This window comes from Lithobates pipiens, unplaced genomic scaffold (genome assembly GCF_037356315.1).
Source record: "Lithobates pipiens isolate NorthernLeopardFrog02 unplaced genomic scaffold, aLitPip1_a1.2 Scaffold_13, whole genome shotgun sequence".
Classification (NCBI taxonomy): Eukaryota; Metazoa; Chordata; class Amphibia; order Anura; family Ranidae; genus Lithobates; species Lithobates pipiens.
In genome coordinates this window covers 410,106,840-410,132,838 of record NW_027507718.1, presented here as the reverse complement: position 1 = coordinate 410,132,838, position 25,999 = coordinate 410,106,840, and the positions used below count along the sequence as shown (strand labels likewise).

Here is a 25,999-nt window from a genome sequence, read left to right as displayed (position 1 = left end):
ATGAGGGGATCACACCATCCCTGTGCTGTGCTGACTTCCTCCTGGGGCTGCTTACGGTGCTGCTGTCAGCGCTGTATGTCACGGTGCTGCTGTCAGCGCTGTATGTCACGGTGCTGCTGTCAGCGCTGTATGTCACGGTGCTGCTGTCAGCGCTGTATGTCACGGTGCTGCTGTCAGCGCTGTATGTCACGGTGCTGCTGTCAGCGCTGTATGTCACGGTGCTGCTGTCAGCGCTGTATGTCACGGTGCTGCTGTCAGCGCTGTATGTCACGGTGCTGCTGTCAGCGCTGTATGTCACGGTGCTGCTGTCAGCGCTGTATGTCACGGTGCTGCTGTCAGCGCTGTATGTCACGGTGCTGCTGTCAGCGCTGTATGTCACGGTGCTGCTGTCAGCGCTCTGTATTACGGTGCTGCTGTCAGATGCCTCTATCACGGTGCATGTGTCATTCCGGTATGTCACGCTGCTGGTGATCATCTCCTGCACCCTCTTCTTTGCCTACCCTGGTCCCTGACCTTCCCTCTCCTCCATTGCCTTCATTAGCTCCATAGTCCTGAATTGTTAGAACAATTTCCCAAATAAAATAAAAATGCTTGTAGTTATCGATCCCAAATTCACCTCATACATGTATTATGTCATTGTCCAGATGGTGGGACTACGTTTTACCCCCTAATAATTACCACGTGGCCGCAAATTCGACATGAAGGTTTGCAAAGTTCGCCTCCCATTGAAGTCAATGGGGCCCGCGGCGAACGTTCGGTTTCGCGAACGTTTGGGTCCGTTCGCATTTCGCTTTCGCGAAACGTCCCGTCGGAAGTTCGTCCATCACTATGACACACTAAGGCAGTCCAAACATTATGGGTTGAAGGAAAGAAAATAGCTTGAATCCTTCCTGCAGTGAGATTGTGTTCTGCTGAAGGATCATGGGGAGCCTTCCCCACCTACAGAATACAATGATCACTCCTGGTCGCTTTAGCTGCTGGCGGTAATTGCAAGAAAAAAACCTGACAGGCTTGGTGTATTGAAGTTGATTGATGGATAGACTTCAGTATAACCAGCCTGCCCCTAGATGGATCGAAATTCCTGCTGAACAATTTCGGTCTATAGCCAGCCATAAATTTTTTTTTTTTTCGTGCAACCAGAACCTACATTATTCTTTTTTTTTTTTTTTTTCATTCAAGCAGAGCGTTGAATGAAAAAAAAAATGACCTATTCCTGCATCCACGCATCTGAATCCTCCCTTCTGAGCTATTGTATTTTGACAGCGAGGAGACTTCCCCACCGTCAGTATACACACTATAGCCGGTAGCAGTGGTCAATCGGGACAAACCCAGCGGGCTGCTTGTAGATCGACTTCGGTACAACCACCCTGCCCATATATGGGCCAAAATTCGGTCCCTGTTGAACTGAATGAATTTCGATCCATACATGGCTGGCTTAAATATGAAGAATGCTGGTGATGAAGTAAAAGGCAGATGATAGAATGCTACAAGTTATTAAACTTTTAAATACATCAAGGGGGTGAATAAGTTCAGGAGGCCAGTTTTTTCATTATGAAACCAAAATCAAGAATACGGGGACATGACCTTAAACTAGCTAAAGCAAAGTTCAAAGTATTATTTTACTAAAAGGATAGTAAATGGTTGGAATAAACTTCCAGCAGAATTAGGCTTAGTTCACAATGGCATTAAGAGCAGGCATTTGAGAGGTATTAAAAACACCCCTCAAACGCTTATGCACAAGATATAATAGACAGCACATTGTGCTGTTCTCACTAAGCGCTAGCATTGCGTCGCTTCAAAATTGAAGCCTCGTGTCAAGTCAGGAGACATTTTAAGCCCTTCAACAACCTCCCATTCAAGTCTATGGTAACACTCCACAAATGCTCTGGCAGGTGTTTTGGGTGCGGTATTGGTGCGGTTGCGTCACGTTAAAAGTAGTCACTTTCCATTGTGGAGCAGTTTTAATGCTCATCAAATGCTATTAAACCGCACATAGAACATTTAGGGAGTGTTTAACGCTTGTAAAATGCCCCATTCTAAAGCTCATTGACGCCCATACTAATGCCATACAAATGCTATAAGACCGTTTGTTGAGCAGCAGTAATTTAGTCAAGTGTGAATAAGGCCTTAGTAAGCCAGTCAACAGTAAATGGCTTCAAACAAAAAAAAAAACATGCTTGGGACAAAAATCTATTTATACACAGGAAAAAATGTTTTTTTCTGCTGTCACTTTTCTATGTCTCTATTTTCCATACAAGCTCTACAAGGAAAACTACAGGAAAAGAATAGAAACTTTACATTTATTAGGTGATTCCAAGCGATTTGGTGGGTTTCAAATTTTACAATGAACCCTTCCAAAGGAAAAGGAGGCTGACCTCCTTCTAAAAGCGGCGCCTTATCCGGAGGCCTGCCACTTGATCCCAGAAGAACGCAAAAAAGGGATGCACAGATCTGCAGATTTTATGTGCATATCTACAGTATAGACATTCATTTAAAAAGCATTGTATGTGCCAAAATGCTGTCTAAACAAGTCTAAATGTGAGTATTTTACGCAGGATCTTCTGCCAGAGAGAACCTGCTTTTATACAGAAAATATGCATTTGCCCATGTGAATGGACCTTAAATCACTCACCCTAAACCAATAGGCAAATCAGTACATTTAGAATGAAATCAGAATTCATTATGTGCATTCTCATTCTGGGTTACTAGGTCAAAATACTGAAGCATGATTGACAACTATAATTTGCAGGAGGATTTAAAAATGGCATTCAGCATATGTTTCTCAGTACAGAGGGCAAGATTTAATACCCACACACAACACTTTGTCTGTACTAGTGGTCCATAACCACAAGCTTGTTTGTTAATATATACCAGGGATATGCAATTAGCGGACCTCCAGCTGTTGCAGAACTACAAATCCCATGAGTAAATAAGTGTATAAAGTGTAGCGCTAAGGATGATAGTCAGGTTAGAACATGTCAGGACCCCCAGACATATAAATCTACATGAAATGATACTGTAGTGAACTGGTGGCCTATACTAAAAAAATATCAAATAAAATTACAAAACGATGTGATAATATCAAATTCAAAATTACAGAGTGTAATTAGTGATACACATTAATGACCCGTGCAGATATTAACATTTCACATATGTAAACCTGAAGCTGGGCTAGTGATCAACCTGCACAGAAAGCCTAATTAATACAACATAGATAAGCATAAAGCATGTAAAAAAAAGTCTTTAGGTGAAAAAGTTGAATGTGCAAGGAAATCCCACGTGGATGGATATGGGCGTTTCTTCAAAACCTCAAAGAAGAGAAGTATGTTGACGCACAATCGCTACTGTGACAGTCCCACCACCTATGAAGATGTGAGCTTACCGAATAGTTCAGACCCAAACAAACGTACGTTCTACGAGTCAAAAGAGCTTAGAAGTGTCAGCTGGCAACCTGGGATGCGATATCTGGAACTGCGTCCACGATCCTTTCAAAAAGGGGTCCGTCATCACACAGGGATCCAATTTCAACCGAAATAGTGGGAGAGGATAGAGAAGACCATATAGCGTAATTCCATATAACAAGGACAATTTATTAAAAAGTAACACATATTTTAAAAGTGTTTCAAGCGATTGTAAAAGGTATATATATTGGTGGCAGTGGAGTCCTCCCGACGCGTTTCGTCTCCATAGACTTCGTCTGGGGTGTCCCTCCACTGCAGCCTTACTTACATTTATAGACATAATAGACCCCTCTAATGAGAATCCAGCTGATAGTGTCACCGTTCGATTATGCCGCCTTCTTCCGGGTAACGCCAAAATGGCTGTCTGGCATGCATTCCACGTCTCAGTATCATATTACGTTCTACGTACTTGACTGGTGTCTAATGCGATTTTGGCAATAAGTTGTTTGCAATCTGCATATCATTGTAGGGTCCCTTTGGGGGCCTGGATTACAGCCGAGGGTCCATTAGTGCTAACATTATTTTAATTACGTTTTTTAATTAAATTTTAGTTCAGTAAAGTTTAATATGTAAGCCCGGACATGGATACACTATCATAACGCAAGCCAGTTTTCATATTGGGGTTTGGTATGTATATGCCGTCGGAACGCAAGCCAGGTTTCATACTGAGGCTTGGTATACGATCATAGTTCTTTCCTTATAGAAATGTATCTTGTTGTTTCCACATCGAGGCTTGGTATACAGCTGGGTGTAGGTGGAACGCATACCGATCGGATGTTACATTATGCCGTTCGGACGCTATAGAGGGTTGTAACGCATAACGACTGGAAGTTCCGGTATTCCGAACGTAATATGATACTGAGACGTGGATCGCACGGCGGTCGGGCATTTTGGCGTTACCCGGAAGTAGGCGGCATAATCAAACGGTGACACCATCAGCTGGATTCTCATTAGAGGGGTCTATTATGTCTATAAATGTAAGTAAGGCTGCAGTGGAGGGACACCCCAGACAAAGTTTATGGAGACGAAACGCGCCGGGGGAACTCCACTGCCGCCAATATATATACCTTTTACAGGCGCATGAAACATTTAAAATGTAATGTGTTACTTTTTAATAAATTGTCGTTGTTATATGGAATTACGCTATATGGTCTTCTCTATCCTCTCCCACTATTTCGGTTGAAATTGGATCCCTGTGTGGAGACGGACCCCTTTTGAAAGGTTCGTGGACGCAGTTCCAGATATCGCATCCCAGGTTGCCAGCTGACACTTCTAAGCTCTTTTGACTCATAGAACGTACGTTCGTTTGGGTCTGAGCTATTCGGTAAGCTCACATCTTCATAGGTGGTGGGACTGTCAGAGTAGCAATTGTGCGTCAACATACTTCTCTTCTTTGAGGTTTTGAAGAAACGCTCATATCCATCCACGTGGGATTTCCTTGCACATTCAACTTTTTCACCTAAATACTTTTTTTCACATGCTTTATGCTTATCTATGTTGTATTAATTAGGCTTTCTGTACAGGTTCATCACTAGCCCAGCTTCAGGTTTACATATGTGAAATGTTAATATCTGCACGGGTCATTAATGTGTATCACTAATTACACTCTGTAATTTTGAATTTGATATTATCACATAGTTTTGTAATTTTATTTGATATTTTTTTTTTGTCAAATAACATTTTATTTGTATAATATCAAGCAGTACATGTCCTACACTTCAATGTAACAATGGTGAAGCCAGAAACAGAAAGTTAGCAAACAATAAGTGCACACCGGCCTGTGGGGTATAGCCACTTGGAGTAGGTATGAACTAGGCCAGGGAGTGCTGTCCACAGGCATTAGGATCATTCTCAAACGTAAATAAAAAGTTAAAGATCAATCGACACAAAACTAATCCTCAAATCTCTTTGTCTAGTGAAGAACAACTTGTGGAGACAGCAGGTGCCGTCTTAAAGTGCTGTATACTAGTATATAACATTATTAAACATATGTTCCTGGGAGAGTTTGGAAGAAAAAGAGAGAAGTGAGAGAAGAGCCAGAAGCTGGGAAAAGAGGGGGGTACTAAAAGTGTTAAAGAAAAGAGAAGAGGGGGAAGAGAGAGGTGGGGGGGTAGTCACCGTAAACGTTCCGTGTGTCTGTCAGGTCCGGCCTTCCCTGAGGTTCCAGAGACTCCAAACCACATCATGCGCCTCCAACCGGTCCTGTATCCTGGCGGTCATCTTTTCCATTAGTTCCACGTCCCTGATTCTGACATGTAGCGTGTCCAGGGTAGGGGGCTGTGTCTTTTTCCAGTGCAGGGCCACAAGACACCGTGCTGCCGTCAGGATGTGTCGAGTTAGTTTTTGCAACGGCTTTGACAGTTTGGGGACGGGGACACCAAGCAAAAAAGTTTTAGGAGTCAAGTCCAGCGGATGGTCCAGAATGCTGGTCAGGAGATGTAGGACCTCCTTCCAAAAAGGGACTATACGGGGGCACTGCCAATAAATGTGTAGGAGGGTGCCCTTGTGCTCCCGGCAACGCCAGCACCTGTCTGTTGCAGAGGGGTATATGGCATGAAGAACGTCCGGGGTCATGTACCAGAAGAATAAAATTCTGTATGCGTTTTCCCGATATAGTGTACACATGGAGCTTTTGGATGCATGTGACCATATCATCCGCCATTGCTCCTCCGTAAGCACTTCACCCAGTGCCCCCTCCCATTTAAGCATGTATGCATGTTTGCCTTTGGAGCCCATAGGAAATGCATTAAGTATTTTGTAGATGTCTGAGATCATCCCTCTCTGGGCTGTGCCCGCTAGAATAACATTTTCAAATGAGGTAGGCGGAGAGAAGCGGAGGTCGGAGGATATGGTCTGGGCAAAGTGACGTATTTGCAGATAGCTATAGAATCCCTGATGGGGGAGGCCGTGTTTGGCTTGGAGGTCCTCATAAGACAGAAGTCTCTGCGACCTGGGGTCCACGAGGGCCCCCAGGTGGAAGAGGTTTCGGGAAGACCAGGGGTGTGACATCTGGTGGGATAGGCTATCTGGCACCTGGGGGTTGCCTAAAAAGGAAGTCAGGAGCGATTTGTCCGAGGCCAGGCCAAAGTCTTTAGAAAGCTTACGCCAGAGGCGTGGCAGGTGGGACATAGATTCCAACAGTCGGGACTGGGGGACCGATGTCGCCGCACTCCAGAGCATGCTATTAGGGTGTGTCGGGGGCCAACCATAGTTTTTCGACTTCTGACCAGCGGTTGTGAGGTCTTTGGGTATTTTATTTCATATTTTTTAAGTATAGGCCACCAGTTCACTACAGTATCATTTCATGTAGGTTTATATGTCTGGGGGTCCTGACATGTTCTAACCAGACTATCATCCTTAGCGCTGCACTTTATACACTTATTTACTTTTAAAAACAAATGTATCTGTTTGTTGTGTTAGCTGCTTGGGTTTGCTTATTTTAAGAGCTTTTAGGCAGCGCAGTGTTATTTTGAGTGTATTTTACAAATCCCATGAGGCATAGCAAGACTCTGACAGCCACAAGCATGACACCCAGAGGAAGAGGAATGATGGAACTTGTAGTTTTACAACAGCTGGAAGTCTGCTAATTGCATATCCCTGATATATACCCATCTGGCCATCATTATGATTGGCTGCTGTGATCACATGATCAGGAACCAATCGGAGTAATTGAGACTGAGCTGCCAGTGACAGCATGGTCTCTGTAGGTTCCTAGTTCCAAAAGGAAATGTACAGTGGGTTTATGTTCCCTTAAAGCATTATGCTTTAAGTTACCTTTAGGTTGTGAGCAGAAAGTGATTAATATATTAGAAACAAAATACATTACCCTTTCTGTAGATGCTTTCTGAACATTTAAGGTCTTCACGCCCTTGGGTAAATGAAATTCATGTTTCTCATAATCTGTGCTGAACAAAGTGTTCTGAGTTCTTGGGTCCACAAATTCCATGCCTAAGTCGCTGGTAATGGAGGTCTTGCTTTTTCCCACACTAAGTTTTGTTGAACCTTGTTGAAGAATCACCTGCAATCAGAAAAATAACAATTGTATATGTGCACCCAGTTTCTGCATTGCTTTTTGGTAATGAGTACAATAATAAAGGAACCATAATTAAAACTTCACTGGGATATATACGGTAGTTTTTATATATTATTTTACTATATAAAACAAATTTAAAGGACACTTTTGCTTTCTAGGGATGTTAACAAAAAAACTATTTGTGCAATTACATAAAAATAACCGGTGAGAGCAAGCTGATGCTGACACAGTGATATCACCCCACACTTTAAAATAATCAGTAACCTATCAGCTTACTGTTTTTTTCTGGGTTTTTCTATGGATGATGGTGTACATCCGTAGTTTGAATGCCTACTGTACTGACAGAGAGAGTAAGCAAGACGTAGGCGTCACACTTCAGCTGTCCCCTCATCTGCAAGCATCTACCATAAGCAACTTTACACTTAGGCTACTTTCACACTGGGGCATCGGCGGTAAATAGTTGCTATTTTTAGAGGCTCTTTACCGTAGTTTTTGCAGAGGTTTTTCGGCCGCTTGTGGTGGTTAAAAGGGTTAAAAAAGTGGCGCTTTGCCGGACGTTCTGCGCCACTGCCCATTGATTTCAGAGCTGCAAAAATGCCAGCACACCGCTCCGGGCTTTCACACCCTTGGGCTTTCACATTGGAGTGAGAGGAGAGGGTCTTTCAAGGTGCTATGCAGGCGCTGTTTTTAGCGTTATAGCGCCTGTAAAGCGCCTCGGTGTGAAAGTAGCCTTAATTACTGTGATTGTAGCGATATTGGTGCACTTATAACAAAAACAATTGCTTGGACCTTGAAGAAGAGGGTAGACCCTGAAAGCTTGTCCTGAAAATCTGGAGATTAGTGCAAATAAAGAGGTATCCTAGACTGTACTCAATTGTTTTTTTTTTACACTAAATAGAATAAGTCAGACTCCATAATTTCACATAAAACTGTCAAATCCCTTATTCTGCTTTATCTGTTCAGTTAATAACCAGCTATGGGAGTCAGGAAAACTACACTAAATTCCTGAGTCTTTTCTGAGTAAGCCTGTCAGTTTTATTTATTGTAATTGCTGTTGGTGGCTATAGCTGCCTGCAGTGATCATTGTGTTGTCCCGGCAGGGAAGGCCCCCGTCAGCATAACACAATAGTGCTGCAGGAGGGCAATTTTCTTCCACGAGTGCTTAAATTGTATTGGTCTATTGCTAGTAGGAGCACCAAAGCTGTTTAATGTCATTAGAAACAGCTTTCAGTCCATTGATTTCAGTTAGAAAATGTCTGATAAACTTGCAGGGAGATAAGAAGATCAGCAAGGCACAATTTCTGTGCAGCAATACTACTAAACAGAGCTTGTATATGTAAAATATATATGGGAAATAAAGTTCCCACGATTGCATATGTAGCAACTAAACAAAGACATATGATTCTTTAACGCATAGGTTATTCGCATTAAAGTAAATTTCAGGCCTATAATCACTTTAAATAGCGATACATTATTTCCTCACCAAAACAGTAAGGCTGTAGTAGAATCAGTTACATATAGTAAGCTGCTGTGTGTGCCGGCAGCAGTATGAGACCATTCTTCTCTGCTACTAGATATAGATCAAGTTGGTCTTAGCACATTCCCCACATATTAGGAGAAGCCTTGTATTTTTTATCAATGAATAAAAGGCTTCCTCTGATTGGCCGAGGTGAAGAGGTGAGTGGATGACATCACAATCTCTACCTCGGCCAATCAGAGGAAGCCTTGTATTCATTGATAAAAATTCAAAGCTTCTGCTGAATGGGGAGACATACTAAGACCGACTTGATCTATATCCCACAGCAAAGAGGAAGTGTCTCATACTGCTGCTGGAACACTTTATTCTTTAAAGTATACTGGAATACTTTATGTAGCTAATGCTACTACAGCCTATTACAGCTGCCAGAACATTCAGGCAAGGAAATCATCAGTCTGGACCAGCTTCGCCCCAATGACCTATGTTAAACTTGGAATTATATTGTCTCTGCCCTCTTTCACATGTATATCTAATTAACAAGCAGCTCTCCTTCAACTTACAGGCTGGTTGTTGCCAGTGATCACAAGGTCTTCATTACGCCGTCCTCCCACAGTACTCTTGTATAAAGGATGGATGATTCCCATGTCTGATACTTGTTTAAATCGGAGCAAACCGCTGTCACGAAATTCCATGCTCTCACAGCCATTCGGACCAATACGAATTACAACCCAAATAACCAATGTAATCTAGTTAAAAAGAGAACTAGGTTATTGCATGTACTAATAAAATGTGTAATATTTCTCATATACTACTCCATTATGAATTTAACAAAACAATTCCAAGCTTAGTGTAGAATTTGGGAAGAGATATGTGAGCATATACTCTATAAACTTACTGTAAAGTAAAATAGTGTTTTCGTCATCTAACCACCTCCAGCCCAAGGATGTCCTACATTGTCATTGACTTTGAGTGGGGATATCTGAATGATGTGAATAAATGTAAATCTCTGCGCTGGTCTGAATTGGTGGAACAGCTGCTACTCAAGACCAGGAAGGAATCACATAAATAATAATAATAGAAATGGTACGCTATTTCCTTTGTTAAAGTATGTAACACAATATATTGAAGGAACAAAGAGTGACACAATAGTATGTGAGGTAATTGCCTTGATAAATGGGGACTGATACTAAATAGATTGGTGCATAAGTGACACTCTGAGATGCTCAAAACAGTACATATAAATAAACAATCTATGTATAAAAAAATTGTGCTTTATGTGATAAACAATTATATCGCACAAAGTTAATATTCATGAGCAAAGATGCCACATGTGGCATCTTTTCAGACAGATTTTCAGGCATTGATCTCCTATGCTGAAAAGCGTTGACATTTTGCAAGATGTCTACTGGATTCTACTATGATGTTTCATAAAGTAAAGTTGGCCTCTTACCAGATATGTTGGATCCCTGTTACAGAGTTCCGACTATCTGTGGGCTATGACCACCTGTGTGGATATCACTCTCCTAGGTTTTTTTCACAACCAAACACCACCAGAAACTGGTGATTCAAAAAAACAAGGAACTGACTGACTTCCATAGATGTTCAGTAGGGATGACCTCCGGTGTGTTTGCACACTCCACGTGCAGAGCCCGCCAGGAAGTCGGCGCAGTGCTAATCACAGGCAGTGAGACATTTCCCGATCTCTGCAGCCGCACATCGGGGCAATGTCTCACTACCAGTGATTAGCGCAGCTCTGCGCCGACTTCCTGGCGGGCTCTGCACGTGGATTATGCAAACACGTCGGAGCTCATCCTTAATGTTCAGCTCATCCACATCACAGCAATTAGCCAGTTTAAAATTCTCAGGTGCAATGATATGTAAACTTTTGCATCCGTTTAAATGAAGATGGAACTCCAAGATTCTCCAAGAAACAGTGCAAGTTTAGGAGATATTCACAGTACCTACAGTTAAGCCTTATCATAGGCTTACCTGAAGGTATAAGTGGTGTAACAGCGTTTACTACTACTCTAAGCCCTTGTACACACGGTCGGAGAATCCGTCGGAATGTGTCCTATCGGACCGTGTCGTCGGATAATCTGACTGTGTGTGGTATGCATCGGACTGATTACGTCGGAATATCCGTCGGACCCAATTTTCCAACATGTTGGAAATATTTCCCGACCAACTGGGCCAGATCGGACATACTCCGATCATGTGTAGAGAATTTTGATCGGACCAAGTACCACGCATGCTCAGATCAAATTCCTACATCAAAGCTATTGGCTACTAGCCTGAATATAGTCCCATCGTAACGAAATTACGTCATCACGTTCTGAAAGATCGGATTTTTCGCCAACTTTGTCCGACCGTGTGTATGCAACAGTTTCGGACAAGATCCGACGGGCAAAATCCGACGGATTTGGTTGTCGAAATCTCCGACCGTGTGTACAGGGGCTAAGAAAAAGGCTTTTCTTATTTTTTGGTCTTAATATTTAATATTGGTAATATATTCAGGTAATATGTGCAATGGCATTACAGCCAATAGCGTTTACAGTAAAAAAAAAATTATTTTAACCACTTCAATCCCTGAAGGATTTACCCCGTTAATGACCAAGCCATTTTTTGCGATACAGCAGTGCGTTACTTTAACTGACAATTGCGCGAGCGTGTGACGTTGTACCCAAACAAAATTGATGTCCTTTTTTTCCCACAAATAGAGCTTTCTTTTGGTGGTATTTGATCAGCCCTGTGGTTTTTATTTTTTGCGCTATAAAAAAAAAAAGACCGACAATTTTGAAAGAAAAAACAATATTTTTTACTTTTTGCTATAATACATATCCAAAAAATGTAAAAAAAATTATTTATTCATCAGTTTTTAGGCCAATATGTATTCTTCTATATATTTTTGGTAAAAAATTGCAATAAGCATATATTGATTGGTTTGCGCAAAAGTTATAGCGTCTTATTCTTCTTATTTTCTACTAGTAATGGCGGTGATCAGCAATTTTTAGCGGGACTGTGACATAGGGGCAGACAGATAAGACACTTTTGACACTTTTTTGGGAACAGTGACATTATTACAGTGATCAGAGCTAAAAATATGCACATATCATTGTATAAATGACACTGGCAAGGAAGAGGTTAACACTAGGGGGCGAACAAGTGGTTAAGTGTGTCTCATGGAAGTTCTTTCTAACTGTGGGGGGAGTGAACTGATTCAGAGTACAGAGAGATCGCGTTCATGATCACTAGGAACAGACGATCTCACTGTACTTTCCTGTCAGAATGGGGATCTGCTTTGTTCTGCTCTCTGAGGAGCGTTCGCAGGTGGCCGGTTGACATCATGGGTGCCAGACCTGCACATAGGCTCCCCCACCGTGCAGACTTAAAAATTAACACTGCACAGTAGACAGCACTGGAGCCTTCAGTGGATTGAGAGCTGGAGGGATACGTTACAGCGGGACTGCTACCCGTCTGTCTAGGATCTGACATGTGCTGCAAGGCAGAGCTTATACTGTTCAGGATAAAAGGTTAACCCTTGAACATTCACGAACTGGCTGCTGGAAGCAGAGAAGGCTTAGTTGGCCAGAGAGATTCAGACAACGGGATCAATGTGGGCAGCAAAGACAAACCAAAGAAGATTCCAGTGCAGTGAAAAGAAGTAGTAGCAGGAGATGTTCAGTCACACTGAGATGAGAGGACCAAGAGTGTAGATTGCACACATACAACACTTCTCTTAGCTAAGTGCATGACCACTCAGACCTTACACATGAACCCTTTGTACGTTAAATGATGAAAAATAGGAAAAATAAAGATGACCAACAGCCCTATTAGCTAAGTGCTCGATCCATACACAAAGTGAATCTTCAGAGACTGGGTCACACCAGAGGCTGCACCACAGCTCTGGAACCGGAAAGTTCTCCACGGCTAACACTCAGGTCTGAAAAGCACTATAATGCAATACTCATCACCCTAAAGACACATCTCAGGCTAGCCCTACAATTGTCCAGTCCAGCGAGGTCCAGGTATGGCCTCCAAAGCCATTGCAGAGGATAGCTGCATATAAAGCCCAGCTCAGGGAAGTGCTGATTGAAGACTATAGGGAAAAATGACTAGTAATAATGGTTAGACTTTTGCAAATTAAAGACCTATATCCTTCTGAAACATTAGCAAGAAGCTGAGAAATGCTGGAAGTGGGAAGGGTTATACTGGCTGGTCACAGTTTTTATCTTTGCCAGTGTCCAAATCCTCCTGTAGGTCACAGTATAACCTAAATGTCTAGGAATCCTGTATCATTTAATAAAAGAGTGGAATATTTTGTTGTTCAGTGGCCACACCTACAGTCTGCAATGTGTGCCTGCCTATGAGCAAAGAATATCTTGCGTGGTTAAGCCTGGTACACACGATCAGATTATCGGATGAATAATTGTTTTTTGGATGCTAGTCTCATATTGAAAGTGAAGAGGTTACTCAACTTACATAAATTCTCGTACGACAGAATACAACTTCAGAAGTGATGTAATATGTTGAATTGTTTTGTAATGTATTCTTTCGTTTCTGAGCATGCTTAGTCTTGCTCTTACGATTTTTTTAGGACGAAAACAGTACTAATTAAATGAAAATAGGAAATTGTGCGTGTAAATTAAAATCTTTATAGCATGGACCTTCAGGTTTTGTCGTCCGAAAAGTCGGAATCTGCTGTTGAAAGCACTATAACGATCAGATAACCGGTCGATCATTCGTCGTACAAAATGTTATTTCCGATTTTCTTATCGTGTGTACGGCCTTTTAGTCACAAATCTTCTCTGAGTTATTGTACTTACAATTAAGTTGATCACAGCCAAGATAAATAAGAGGACAATCACACAGATGGCTAAGTTGCCTTTTCTGCCTCTCAGTCCAGTTTTATGAAGGCGATCCTCATCGATGGGAACATATCCTGCCTTGAAATTACTGTTGTGCTCTTTATTCACACTTCTACGCTCCACGGCTTTCTCTCTCATTGACTTCTTGACCGGTCCATTTGAGCTCTGGGAAAAAGTGCAAAAGAGATTTTTATATACCTGCCAATTATGAGACACCCTGGTTTTCCTATTAACTGGTTCCCGACCAGCGCACGTATGCCGGCAGAATGGCACAGCACAGCTGGGCAAATGGGCGTACCTGTACGTCCCTTTAAATTTGTCGCCATGCCATCGCGTGCGTGCCGCCGGCCGGGACCTCCGTGAGTCAGGTCACGGGTCCCTCGGACTCAATCGCCGTGGCAATACTCGCGATCGCCTCACAGAGAGGAAGTACAGGGAGATGCTAATGTAAACAAGCATCTCCCCATTCTGTCTAGTGACAGTGTCACTGATCTCTGCTCCCTGTGATCGGAAGCAGAGATCAGTGACGTGTCACAGGTAGCCACACCCCCCCCCCCCCCCCACAGTTAGAATCACACTTAACCATTACACTGCCCCCTAGTGGTTAACTTCACTGCCAGTGTCATTTACACAGGAATCAGTGCATTTGTATAGCACTGATTGCTGTATAAATGACAATGGTCCCAAAAATGTCCGATGTGTCCACCATAATGTCACAGTCATGATAAAAATCGCTGATCACCGCCATTACTAGTAAAAAAAAAAAATAATAATAATAATAAAAATGCCATAAAACTATCCCCTATTTTGTAAATGCTATAACTTTTGTGCAAATCAATCAATAAATGCTTATTGCGATTTTTTTTTACCAAAAATATGTTGAAGAAGAATTCGTATCGGCCTAAACTGAGGAAAAAAACTTTTTTTATATATTTTTGGGGGATATTTATTATAGAAAATGTAAAAAAGCTCTGGATCAAGTCTTCCTTTAGGGATACATTGCATGTTCTGTTTCAATATGTTTATTTTAAATTTGAATAAACAAGAATAAACAAGAAACTACAATCTTCTCCTTGAGCGCCCTCGCAGGGGCTACAAAGCATGAATACAAAACCAAAGGGCCAACCATCGCATTGTACTTATAACAAAAAATGAGTAGGGGATGGTATCGAGACTGGCTACAGTACCGAACAACTTGTCCCCTTGTTGTCTCTGGAGGGAAAGCCCTTCTCCCACTACCCCCTTCCACAGGGGGCAGCAGTATTTGTTAGCAATGGGAGAGATTATAAAGAAGAGTGAAAAGAGATAGGGAACAAAAGAAGGAAGGTTAGAGAGAAGAGAGGGGGGAGAAAGGAAGGGGGAAGCTCGGGCGTGGACGCCTCGCCGAGGGGAGTTAGACCAAGCCCAGACATGCGGCTTAGAGCACAGGGAACTCATAGGAGATCTACGGCTCCCAGATTTTTAGAAATTTAGCATGAGAATCATGGACAATACTGGACATACGTTCTTGAAGTAGCATAGCAGTCATGTTGGTTTTAACCCCTTGGAAATCTACCCGAATATTGCATGTTCTAACTTCTAATGCCGTGTATACACGACCGGACTTTCCGGCAGAAAAGGTCCGACGGTCTTCTGACCGAACGGACTTGCCCACACACGAATGGACCAAAGTCCATCTTGAACGTGATGATGAACGACGGGACTAGAAAAGGAAGTTCAATAGCAAGTAGCCAATAGATACCCTCGCGTCGTATTTGGTCTGTCGGACCACCATACAGACGAACGGTTATCCCGATAGAAATTGATTCCGTCGGACAGATTTGAAACATGTTCTATTTCTAGGAATTTTTTAAGTAAAAAGTCAGATGAAGCCCACACACAATCGTAATATCCGACGGAATGATTCCGTCTGACCTTTTCTAATGGAAAGTCTGGTCGTGTGTAGGGGTTAGACAGAACACTCATCCATCATACTAGAAATCCTGTTCCGATCTTACTGTCCCCCCAGAGATAAGTGATACTGGCACTGTCTCCATGCTACACTCCTCCTGTCCTTCCTCTCTGCATACACATACTTTAAATACAAACACATGGCCAGATTATGTATGCTTACCTCTCTGTCCACGGATGCATTTAATCCAGTTTGCCGTGTAACAGCTGTCAATAGCAACCAGCATACAAGCTATACGCAGACGATTTTTTAAATGACTTCCATACATGTTATGGATGAAGAGTTTTTCATTGCTAGCACTGAGACAAGTACAGCGCATGTACAGGCAGCAGGAGTGGGGAGGGAACATTTTAAACAAAGTTTGGCAGGAATTTTAGGTTAAGACTCTTAACCAGAGACATTCTTGAGCATCCTCCAAACTCATCTCTGGACAAACGTGCACTTATTTTTTACTCCACTGAGCTTTGGGCTGAGTAAATTCCACTCCGCAGTCTGCCTCTTAAGTTCCATACACACAATCAGAAATTCTGCCAGCAAAAGTCGGATGTGTATGCTCCGTAGAATTCCAGCTAGCAAAATATTGAGAGCAGATTCTCTATTTTTCGGTCGGAAAAAATTCAGAACGGAAATTCCGATCGTCTGTACAAATTCCGACGCGCAAAATTCCTACGCATGCTCGGAAACAATTCAGCGCATGCTCAGAAGCTTTGAACTTCATATTCTCGGCTTGTCGTAGTGTTGTACGTCACCGTGTTCTTGACGGTCGAAAGTTCAGAGAACTTTTGTGTGACCGTGTGTATGCGAGCCAAGCTTGAGCGGAATTCCGTTGGAAAAACCATCCAGGTTTTTTCCGACGGGAAAATCCACTCATGTGTACAGGACATATGTTTATGTGAGCATGTGAAGTGAGAGTGACTTGGCCCACAGCAAATTGCGCTGGCTATTGTATTCTGACAGCTGAGCAACATCTGTCTGAAGGAGCCAACCATGGCTCAAATTTCAGCCGATTCAGCAGGAACCAGCCAAAATTTGAGTGATGTTTGGCAGATCTAAAGAGATCATTTATATCACAAGATATTTCCATTTTTCAGGGCACCAAGCACTTGCTACTGTTCAGACCAGTTCAGCCGTTGCTAAGCAGTTTGTTTGGTCAATTACCACTCCCTTCGCCGTCCAAAACACAGCTAGAAAGTATATAGATTTGTGACTGAGATACCTGGTCTTTGGCAGGAGGGCCCACTCTGGGGACCAATGCTGCCATTCACAACAGAGACACAGAGCTGTGCCTATCTAGCTTGTAAACATACACAACCCTGGCAGATGAATCACACTGTACTGAGTGATCTTTTTTATGATAGATGAACACTGTAAGGACAAGTATAACACAGCCCCGCTGGACTTATAGCAATTAGGCTTTAAATCCAAAACAGGGCCACCAATCAGAGCTTGGTCCCTGGGGTGATTCTCATTTTATGAGATTGGTACAACTTGCTGTAAAGCAATGCATGGCATGTGCATTGCAAAGTCAACTAAACCCCAACACACAATAACAGTGCACTGCAATGCACCCGTGCAAAATGCCCTACAAACGCACAAGTACATGTCATCTGCAAGTTGCTCTTAAAAACAAATTGCGGCATTTCTTATAGGAGAAGTGTGGCCAAAGCTTTTTTTTATGTTCTTCTCCTGAGGGTCACCGGAGTACAGTTAGACCCCGGAGTACAGACCCAGTCCAGGCTCTGAAAGGATCCTGACCATATGGTCAAGATCTGTCCAGAAGCCAGGGCTGGCAACTGGATCAGCCTCTTATGCCGCGTACACACGATCAGAATTATGGTCGGAAAAAGCTCTGATGGTTTTTCCCGACGGAATTCCGCACAAGCTGTCTTGCCTACACGCGGTCTCACCAAATTCCGACCGTCAAGAACGCGTTGACATACAACACTACGACGAGCAGAGAAAATATCAAGTTAAATGCTTCTGAGCATGCGCCAAATTGTTTCTGAGCATGTGTAGGAATTTTGCCCGTCAGAATTTCTACAGAAGATCGAAACTTTTTCCGTCAGAAAAATTGAGAACATGCTGTCAAATTTTTGCTGGCAAGAATCTGGCAGCTAAATTCCGATGGAGCCTACATGCGGTTGCATTTTCTGATGAAAAGCTCTCATCGGTCTTTTGCTGGCCAAAATTCCGATCGTGCGTACGCAGCATTAGGCTGGCCATACATTATACAATGTTCTTATTCAATTTTCCTTTAGATTTACCAAAATCATATGGGGTCAAACCTATACACTTTCAATGTGTATGCCATCAGGCAGGCCCTTACCCTACATAGTTGAAGGTAAATCTAAAGGAAATTGAATAAGAAAATTGTATAATGTCTTAGCGATCTGCTGAGAACCTGAGCAAGCCCCTCCTGCCCCCTCCACAGCTCAGCACTCCAGTAAGTGCTGGAGGGGAGAGCTGCTGACTGACAGTCACCAGCTTTCTGCAGGCTGAAGATTGAGAGCTGAGTGATCAGCAATGTTTGAACGCTCAGTTCTCGGTCTTAGAGGCGATGGAGGACAGCTGCAGCTGGGATTGGTGCTGCAGCCACTCACAATGAATACCCTGCTTAACGTCAAGCATGCATTAGGACACACTGTGTTTTGATGTAATTGTGCCCTTAGCTTGGAGAAGGGGGAAGGGAGTTGTGCTGAGCAACACTAAAAAGTGCAGTTCTGCTTTAAAATAACACTGTGGGGTTGATTTACTAATAATGAAGCACTCAGAATCTGGTACAGCTGTGCATGGTAGCCAATCAACTTCAGCTTGTTCAATTAATCTTTGACAAATCCCCCCCCCCGCCCCATCCGCCCATGGCTCCTACACTGTACTGATCACCTCCTGACTTCTACATTGGAATATAGTGGTTAAATGCCTAACCCTGCTATGACACCTTCCCGCCAACTGTACACACATATGCAGCCTCATGGAAGTGGGTCTTTTTCTGCAGGATATCATATATGTGTATCTCTCTTTCTGCCGTGCTTCTCACTAAGAGCCCTGGGTCTCATATTAATGACCAGGACTTCCAATTCCGGGTCACCTGATCACTGTCATAGCCTCTTATTGGTTATCACAATGATCAGTTACTGTAAGCCCACCCCTGTGTTTACCTCCTTTTCTGAAGGGAGAGGTTCTTGCAGGAGATGATTATTATTTTTTTTTAAAGTGTAAAAAATTAAATGAAAGAAAAATGAAAAATAAAGAAAAAATAACAATATCAAGTTTGCCAGGGTTAGTGTTAGGGTCAAGGTTAGGTTCACAGTCAGCATATTTTAGGTAGAATTAATTTCATGCCTTCCTTCCATTTTTTCCACCCCTCTCCAATAGGCTTTCACCATCCCTGCCTTTTTTTCCCTTACCTTCTTCTAAAGCTGGGCCCTCCTACATTTCCTAAAACCCTGGGGACTCTGGCACAGTTTAATTCCCATTATAGTGGAGTCTATATTGTACATGGTCTTATGCAACATATTGAATATGTTCTCCACATTCACTCACACACCTTTGTATGTCCGCCCCTTACCGAGGACCCCACACATTGATATCCTATCTACTTGGAATGCCTAACTAGAAGTGCGTTTGCTTTTTTCTTTTTGTACCATATCCTGTATTTGATTATTTTTGTAAAACACTAATAAAGATGGAATGCATAAAAAAAATTTTTTTAATTAGTATCAGTGTCAGTGTGTTTTAGGCTGGATTCACACCTATGCAGTTTTAGTGCTTTTTGCATTCTGCAGATTTGCACTACAGAACTTGTTCCATAGGAAACCATGTTGAATGTTCTGTAGTGCAAATCAGCAAAATGCAAAAAGCACTAAAACTGCATAGATGTGAATCCAGCCTTAGGCAGAATAAAAGAAATGCAAAATGCGCACCATTGTTTCTGGGCCGTACTTACAGGTACAAACAACAACTAATATACACATACGTGATATTGCTGCGATTGTCAGGAGCAGGAAAATGTATTTTGGGTTGCTTTTTGGAGGTAGATTATGGTAGTAACAAGAAATATGCAGCTGAAGGAACCACTTCATTCCCGGAAGGATTTGCCTCTTAATGACCAGACCATTTTTTGCGATACAGAACTGCGTCATTTTAACTGACAATTATGCGGTCGTGCAACGTTCTACCCAAACAAAATTGATGTTTTTTTCCCACAAATAGAGCTTTCGTTTGGTGGTATTCGATGACCTCTGCGGTATTTATTTTTTGCACTATAAACAAAAAAAAGCAATAATTTTGAAAAAGAAGCTATATTTTTTTTAACTTTTTGCCACAATAAATATCCCCCCCCAAAAAAAAATATAAAAAAACAAAATTTCTTCCTCAGTTTAGGCGATATGTATTCTTCTACGCATTTTTGTTATACATTTTTTTTTATATAGTAATGGCGGAGAGCTGCGATTTTTATTGCGACATTGCGGCGGACAGATCAGACACTTTTGAGACCATTGACATTTATATAGCGATCAGAGCTAAAAATAGCCACTGATTACTGTATAAATGTCACTGGCAGGGAAGGGCTTAACACTAGGGGCCGATCAAGGAGTTAAATGTGTGTCCTACTCAGTGATTCTAACTGTGGGAGGATGGGACTGCCTGAAGGAGGAGACATATCACTGTTCATGCTTAGTATGAACAACAGATGTGTCTCCTCACCCCTGACAGAACGATCTGTTTACATTGACAGATCTCCGTTCTGTGTCTCTCAGGAGCGATCGCGGGTGCCCAGCAAACATCGCAGCCACCGGGCACGTGCATTGGCTCCATCGTTGCGCCGGGGGTGTGCGCCCCTAGTGGTCTTAAAGCGTCCAACGTATACCTACAGCGCTTTGCCCAGGAAAGCCAACCTGCCGCAGTATAACTGCACCGGCTGGTCATCTAGTGGTTAAAAAATCATTTATTTTTACTATTTTTGGCCAGTTTTCCTTTAACCACTTGCTTACTGGGCACTTAAACACCATTCTGCCCAGACCAATTTTCAGCTTTCGGTGCTCTCACAATTTGAATGACAATTACTCAGTCATGCAACACTGTACCCAAATGAATTTTTTGTCCTTTTTTTCCCACAAATAGAGCTTTCTTTTGGTGGTATTTGATCACCTCTGGGGTTTTTATTTTTTGCGCTATAAATGAAAAAAGACCGAAAATTTTGAAAAAAACCGCATATTTCTTTGTTTCTGTGACAAAATTATGCAAATTATAAATTTTTCTTCATAAATTTTGGTCACAATTTATACTGCTACATATCTTTGGTAAAAATAACCCAAATTAGTGGATATTATTTGGTCTTTGTGAAAGTTAGAGCGTCTACAAGCTGTGGTGCGAATCGCACAAAATTGATCACATCTGATGTACTGGTGGCCTATCTCGCTTCTTGTGACCCGAACAAGTCAGAAAAGTACAAATACCCCCCAAATGACCCCTTTTTGGAAAGTAGACATTCCAAGGTATTTAGTAAGAGGCATGGTGAGCTTTTTGATGTTGTCATTTTTTTCCCACAATTCTTTGCAAAATGAAGATTTTTCATTTTTTTTATTTTTCTCCACAAAATTGTCATTGTAATAGGTTATTTCTCTCACGTGGCATGTGTATACCACAAATGACACCCCCCAAAAAATTCTGCTACTCCTCCTGAATATTACAATACCACATGTGTGGGACTTTTTCACAGCCTGGCCACATAGAGAGGCCCAACATGCAGGGAGCGCCATCACGTGTTCTAGAAGCATAAATTACACATCTAACTTGTTGACTATTTATTACACTTTTGAAATACCAGGACAATGACACGTGACACTGATGACAGATGGCACTGATACGTGGCAATGATGACACTTATACGTGGCACTGATGACACGTGGCACTGATGACAGATGGCACTAATATGTGGCACTGATGACAGATGACACTAATATGTGGCACTGATGACACGTGGCACTAATACGTGGCACTGATGACACGTGGCACTAATACGTGGCACTGATGGCACGTGGCACTAATACGTGGCACTAATACGTGCCACCGGTGACAGATGGCACTAATACGTGGCACCAATGACGCGTGACACTGATGACAGATGGCACTGATAAGTGGCATTGATGACACGTGACACTGACAACAGATGGCACGTGACACTGACAGGTGGCACTGATGACAAATGGCACTGATACATGGCACTGATGACAGATGGCACTATGTGGCACTGACACGTGGCACTGACGACACGTGGCACTGACGACACGTGGCACTGGGGGCAGGTGGCACTGGGGTGGATGGCACTGGGGGCAGGTAGCACTGGGGTGGATGGCACTGGGGGCAGGTAGCACTGGGGTGGATGGCACTGGGGGCAGGTAGCACTGGGGTGGATGGCACTGGGGGCAGGTAGCACTGGGGTGGATGGCACTGGGGGCAGGTAGCACTGGGGTGGATGGCACTGGGGGCAGGTAGCACTGGGGTGGATGGCACTGGGGGCAGGTGGCACTGGGGTGGATGGCACTGGGGCGGATGGCACTGGGGCAGATGGCACTGGGGCAGATGGCACTGGGGCGGATGGCACTGCTGGGGGTGGATGGCACTGCTAGGGGAGGATGGCACTGCTAGGGGAGGATGGCACTTTATTTTATTTTTTTACTTTTTTTTCTTTCACAGTCAGAACGGCTGCCGCTGCAGCCGTTCATCTCTCCCCTCTCGCACTGTCTGTGCGAGGAAGGAGAGCGGCGCTGAGAGATGATCTCATATGTAAACATATGAGATCATCTCCCATTGGATACGCCGATCACGCTGTAAACGGCCGCTGTGATTGGCCGTTTACAGCGATCTGTGTTTGCCTGTCCCCGGGGGACACGGCGAACACAGAACATCCGCGATGCGCGCCCGCGGCGGCGCGCATTGCGGAAGTAAACATCACGCCGTCCAGGGACGACAACCCGGACGAAGGCGCCTGCTCTACTGCCGTCATTCGGCCATAGGGCGGGCGCGAGGAGGTTAATAATAATAAAATAAAATCATGAGATATCCGTTACCATTTAGCACCAAATGAAAGCCCAATTTGTCCTGAAAAAACAAGGTATAATCCACCTGGATACATAAAGTAGTTGTGATGATATGTACAATTTTACTAATGCATGTCAAAGTTGCAAAATTGTGCTTAGGCATTAACATTTGTTTTACCCTTAGGCGGGAAGGGGTTCATTTTCCCAAGGGGCCGCACATGATACTGAGACTGTTGTAGGAACCAAACCAACATTTATATATTATCTCCACTGTTCTACAAGCCCTTAGTTGCTTGAGGGTTGCCGCCGTTTGGAAAGGGTGGGAGCGCAACTTGGTGTCTGGTGGGCCGATAAGGGTGGAAGAGAAGCTGCCAGCATCCTGCTGAGTGGTCAGCATATATCCAGGGATTTCTAATGGACCTCATGCAGGCCGGACGTGGCCTGCAGGCTGTAAAATGCCCAGGTCTGGGTCACATCCGGTCCTTTAGCTGCACAAGGAATCAGAAATCCCTGGAAGTATTCTGACCACTCAACAGGGTGGTGGCGGCTTCTCTAACACCCATATTGGCCCACCGGTCACCAAGATGGTGGCAGCTGCTCTCCCATCCGCTCTATGCAGCTTCTTCCAGGTCTAAGGCTCTGACAGAAGAGACATCTCCTCTTTTGGGACACACAGGAGCCCCTCCCCCACTGTATCCAAACCAAAGAAGGAAAAGTTTCCTCGAGATATCTAGATACACCTTTATTTCTCCATGCTGTAATGTTACAATATCTATGACACTGGGATGTTGTGTTACTTCTTCCTTACAGACTGAGTGACACATGCACGAGGGTTATGTTAGCAGGGGTGACACTGTGCACAACATTGACCATGGGGGACACACAGTGACAGACAGAGGTGTACTGTTAGTGATGACACAGAGCACAGTGTAATGTATAGAATTCATTCCCGCACAGCTCCTCTCTGCATGCTCTAACAAAGCCCCTTTTATTGCCTCTGAATGTCCCCCCACCTTCCTTCCCCCAACCCTGTAATCCCGGGAGATTTACACCGGCATGCAGGCAGTCCACCACTGACCTGCTCGGCCGCCGCCATCTTCCCTCCGCCCAGACTGACAGCACAAACACAGGCGGCCGGAGCTCCGGGCGTACCATGTGCACACAGCTGGGGGGGCGTCCACATCTATATCACACCGTTATCTCTGGGCTATACAAACACATCACGGATGACTCCATCACGCTTTGCCGCCTAAATACACTTCATGTAAATGTGAAAAACTAAAACCGTCTAAGCTTCCAATAACGGATAGAAGTATGTCAAACGAATGCAGAGCACCCCTCATAGCATGGTTCCGTCCTGAGGTGCTGGGAATGTGGTGGGAGCTCCCTAATTCCAGCTATTCCTGTCACACTAATCCCAGCTATAAATATAGCATTGTCCGACCTCCTTCTACATATATATATACACCATAGCTCCCAAATGTCCCTTATTTTGAGGGACCTCTTCCCGTCACATTTGTCCCTCATTTTGGTCTGATCTATATAGTTGTATATAAAATGCACTTTTTATCTTTCAAAAAGTCTTTCAGAATAGTAGTGGTAAAAAAAAAGCCCTTGTGGATTTAATTAAACTTTTTTTGGTTAATTCTCCTTTAAGGGGGTGTGGCAGAGGGCGTTTCTTATGCCTACTTACATTTGTTAGTAAGTGTCCCTCATTCCCATCTCAAAATGTTGAGAGGTGTGTGTATATATATAGATATATATATATCTATCACACACACCTCCATCTACATATAGAACTGTACAACACACCCTGCTTGCACTAGAATGTATTTTACGATGTATGTGACGTGTAGATCAAACTTTTTTTTTTAGCATTATATAGAGTAGAGATGGGTTAAAACCCCCTGTCAGATTATTTGTTCCTGTCTGTGTACCATATGGGGAATTTCCCTTCACTTCCTGTCCCAGAGACACAACAGAAAGCGGAAATCTCCCGAAGTAAGGGGATGTCTCTTCTTACCTTTGTTTTTACAGTTGAAGAGAGGTAATGTGTGAAATAAAAAGGTTATGGCGCTAAACCCTATCAGTGATGTGATGAGTTAACTTATCATCAAAGCCTGGTGTTTATTTTTTATATAAAAAGAAAAAGAAAAAGAAAAAACTGTTGGTGATAACGTGCAGAGGTATCCTAAAGCAATTTTATCCAAAGAAAATTGTGTGTGATTAATGTGGAGTCAACATTCATGTTCCATTATAATTAAAACCAAATTGGGTATTAAATTATCCTATACGTATCAACCTACTAAAAACATGTAAACATTCATTTAAGTGTGCAAAATGGTGGAAATATTGTTAGTATTCAACAATGTGCTAGTTTAAAACAGATTGTGCAAACATGTGCAAAAAATGTGCAAAAAAGCAACTAAAGGTCAGAACAACCAGGGATCAGAAATAATTCAACCAAAAAATCGCATGAAGACGCAAAATGTGCAAATAGACAATAACTAAGGATCAAAACAACCAGGGGTCTGAAATATTTTCAACCAATAATCGCATGAAGACGCATCTATGTCCAATGTAAGTCCAAAATTAATATTTGGCTTAGTAATACTGCCTCTTCAGATTATTGTTGTAATTGGTACATAAAGTCAATAGGGAATATTTGATTCACTCGTGCAAATAGTGCGGGTTTTCAATTAGAGAACTTCATCCCCGGTGCGCCACTCAGTGCTATAGTATGTGAATGCTCTCACCAGAGTTAATGCCCCTGTGGGGCTGGATGGACCTTCACAATGTAAGCCACTGTGTCGCTCTCTGGCTGCTGCTGGTGCACTGGGTGAAGCTTCGTTATTCCGTCCGTATGGTATCCAACGTTAATTATATAAGGAAAGACATATCCATAGTGTAATACGTTCTTAACCAAATCGTTCGTTTATTAATATTAAGATCTACTCACATTTTACATTAAAAGCATATGCGTATGGAAAAAACTCAGCCGTTCGTCTCAAACGAGTGCACACAACGTGGCCACGCCCTACGCGTTTCGTCACTACAACGTCCTCTGGAGCGGCCATATTGGTGCACCTTACTGCTTAAATAGGGTGCAGTGCTCCACTACGCCTGCGCTGAACTAACAGCGCCATTTTGGGTGTGGGATGCCCTTACT

The 25,999-nt window shown here is 43.0% G+C and overlaps 1 protein-coding gene across 1 annotated transcript in view; it reads right to left on the bottom strand.

Moving 5' to 3' along the window:
- Positions 1–24,044, bottom strand: part of SGCB (sarcoglycan beta) — a 41,323-nt gene extending 17,279 nt beyond the window's left edge. Inside the window, exons 1-4 of the mRNA XM_077477504.1 lie at positions 23,909–24,044; positions 13,795–14,001; positions 9,532–9,717; positions 7,288–7,479 (exon numbers count right to left, since the gene is read on the bottom strand). Of these exons, the coding sequence (XP_077333630.1) occupies positions 7,288–7,479; positions 9,532–9,717; positions 13,795–14,001; positions 23,909–24,013 (690 nt within the window). The 5' untranslated portion in view covers positions 24,014–24,044. The remainder of the gene's footprint in view (positions 1–7,287; positions 7,480–9,531; positions 9,718–13,794; positions 14,002–23,908) is intronic.
- Positions 24,045–25,999: the final 1,955 nt, after the last annotated feature.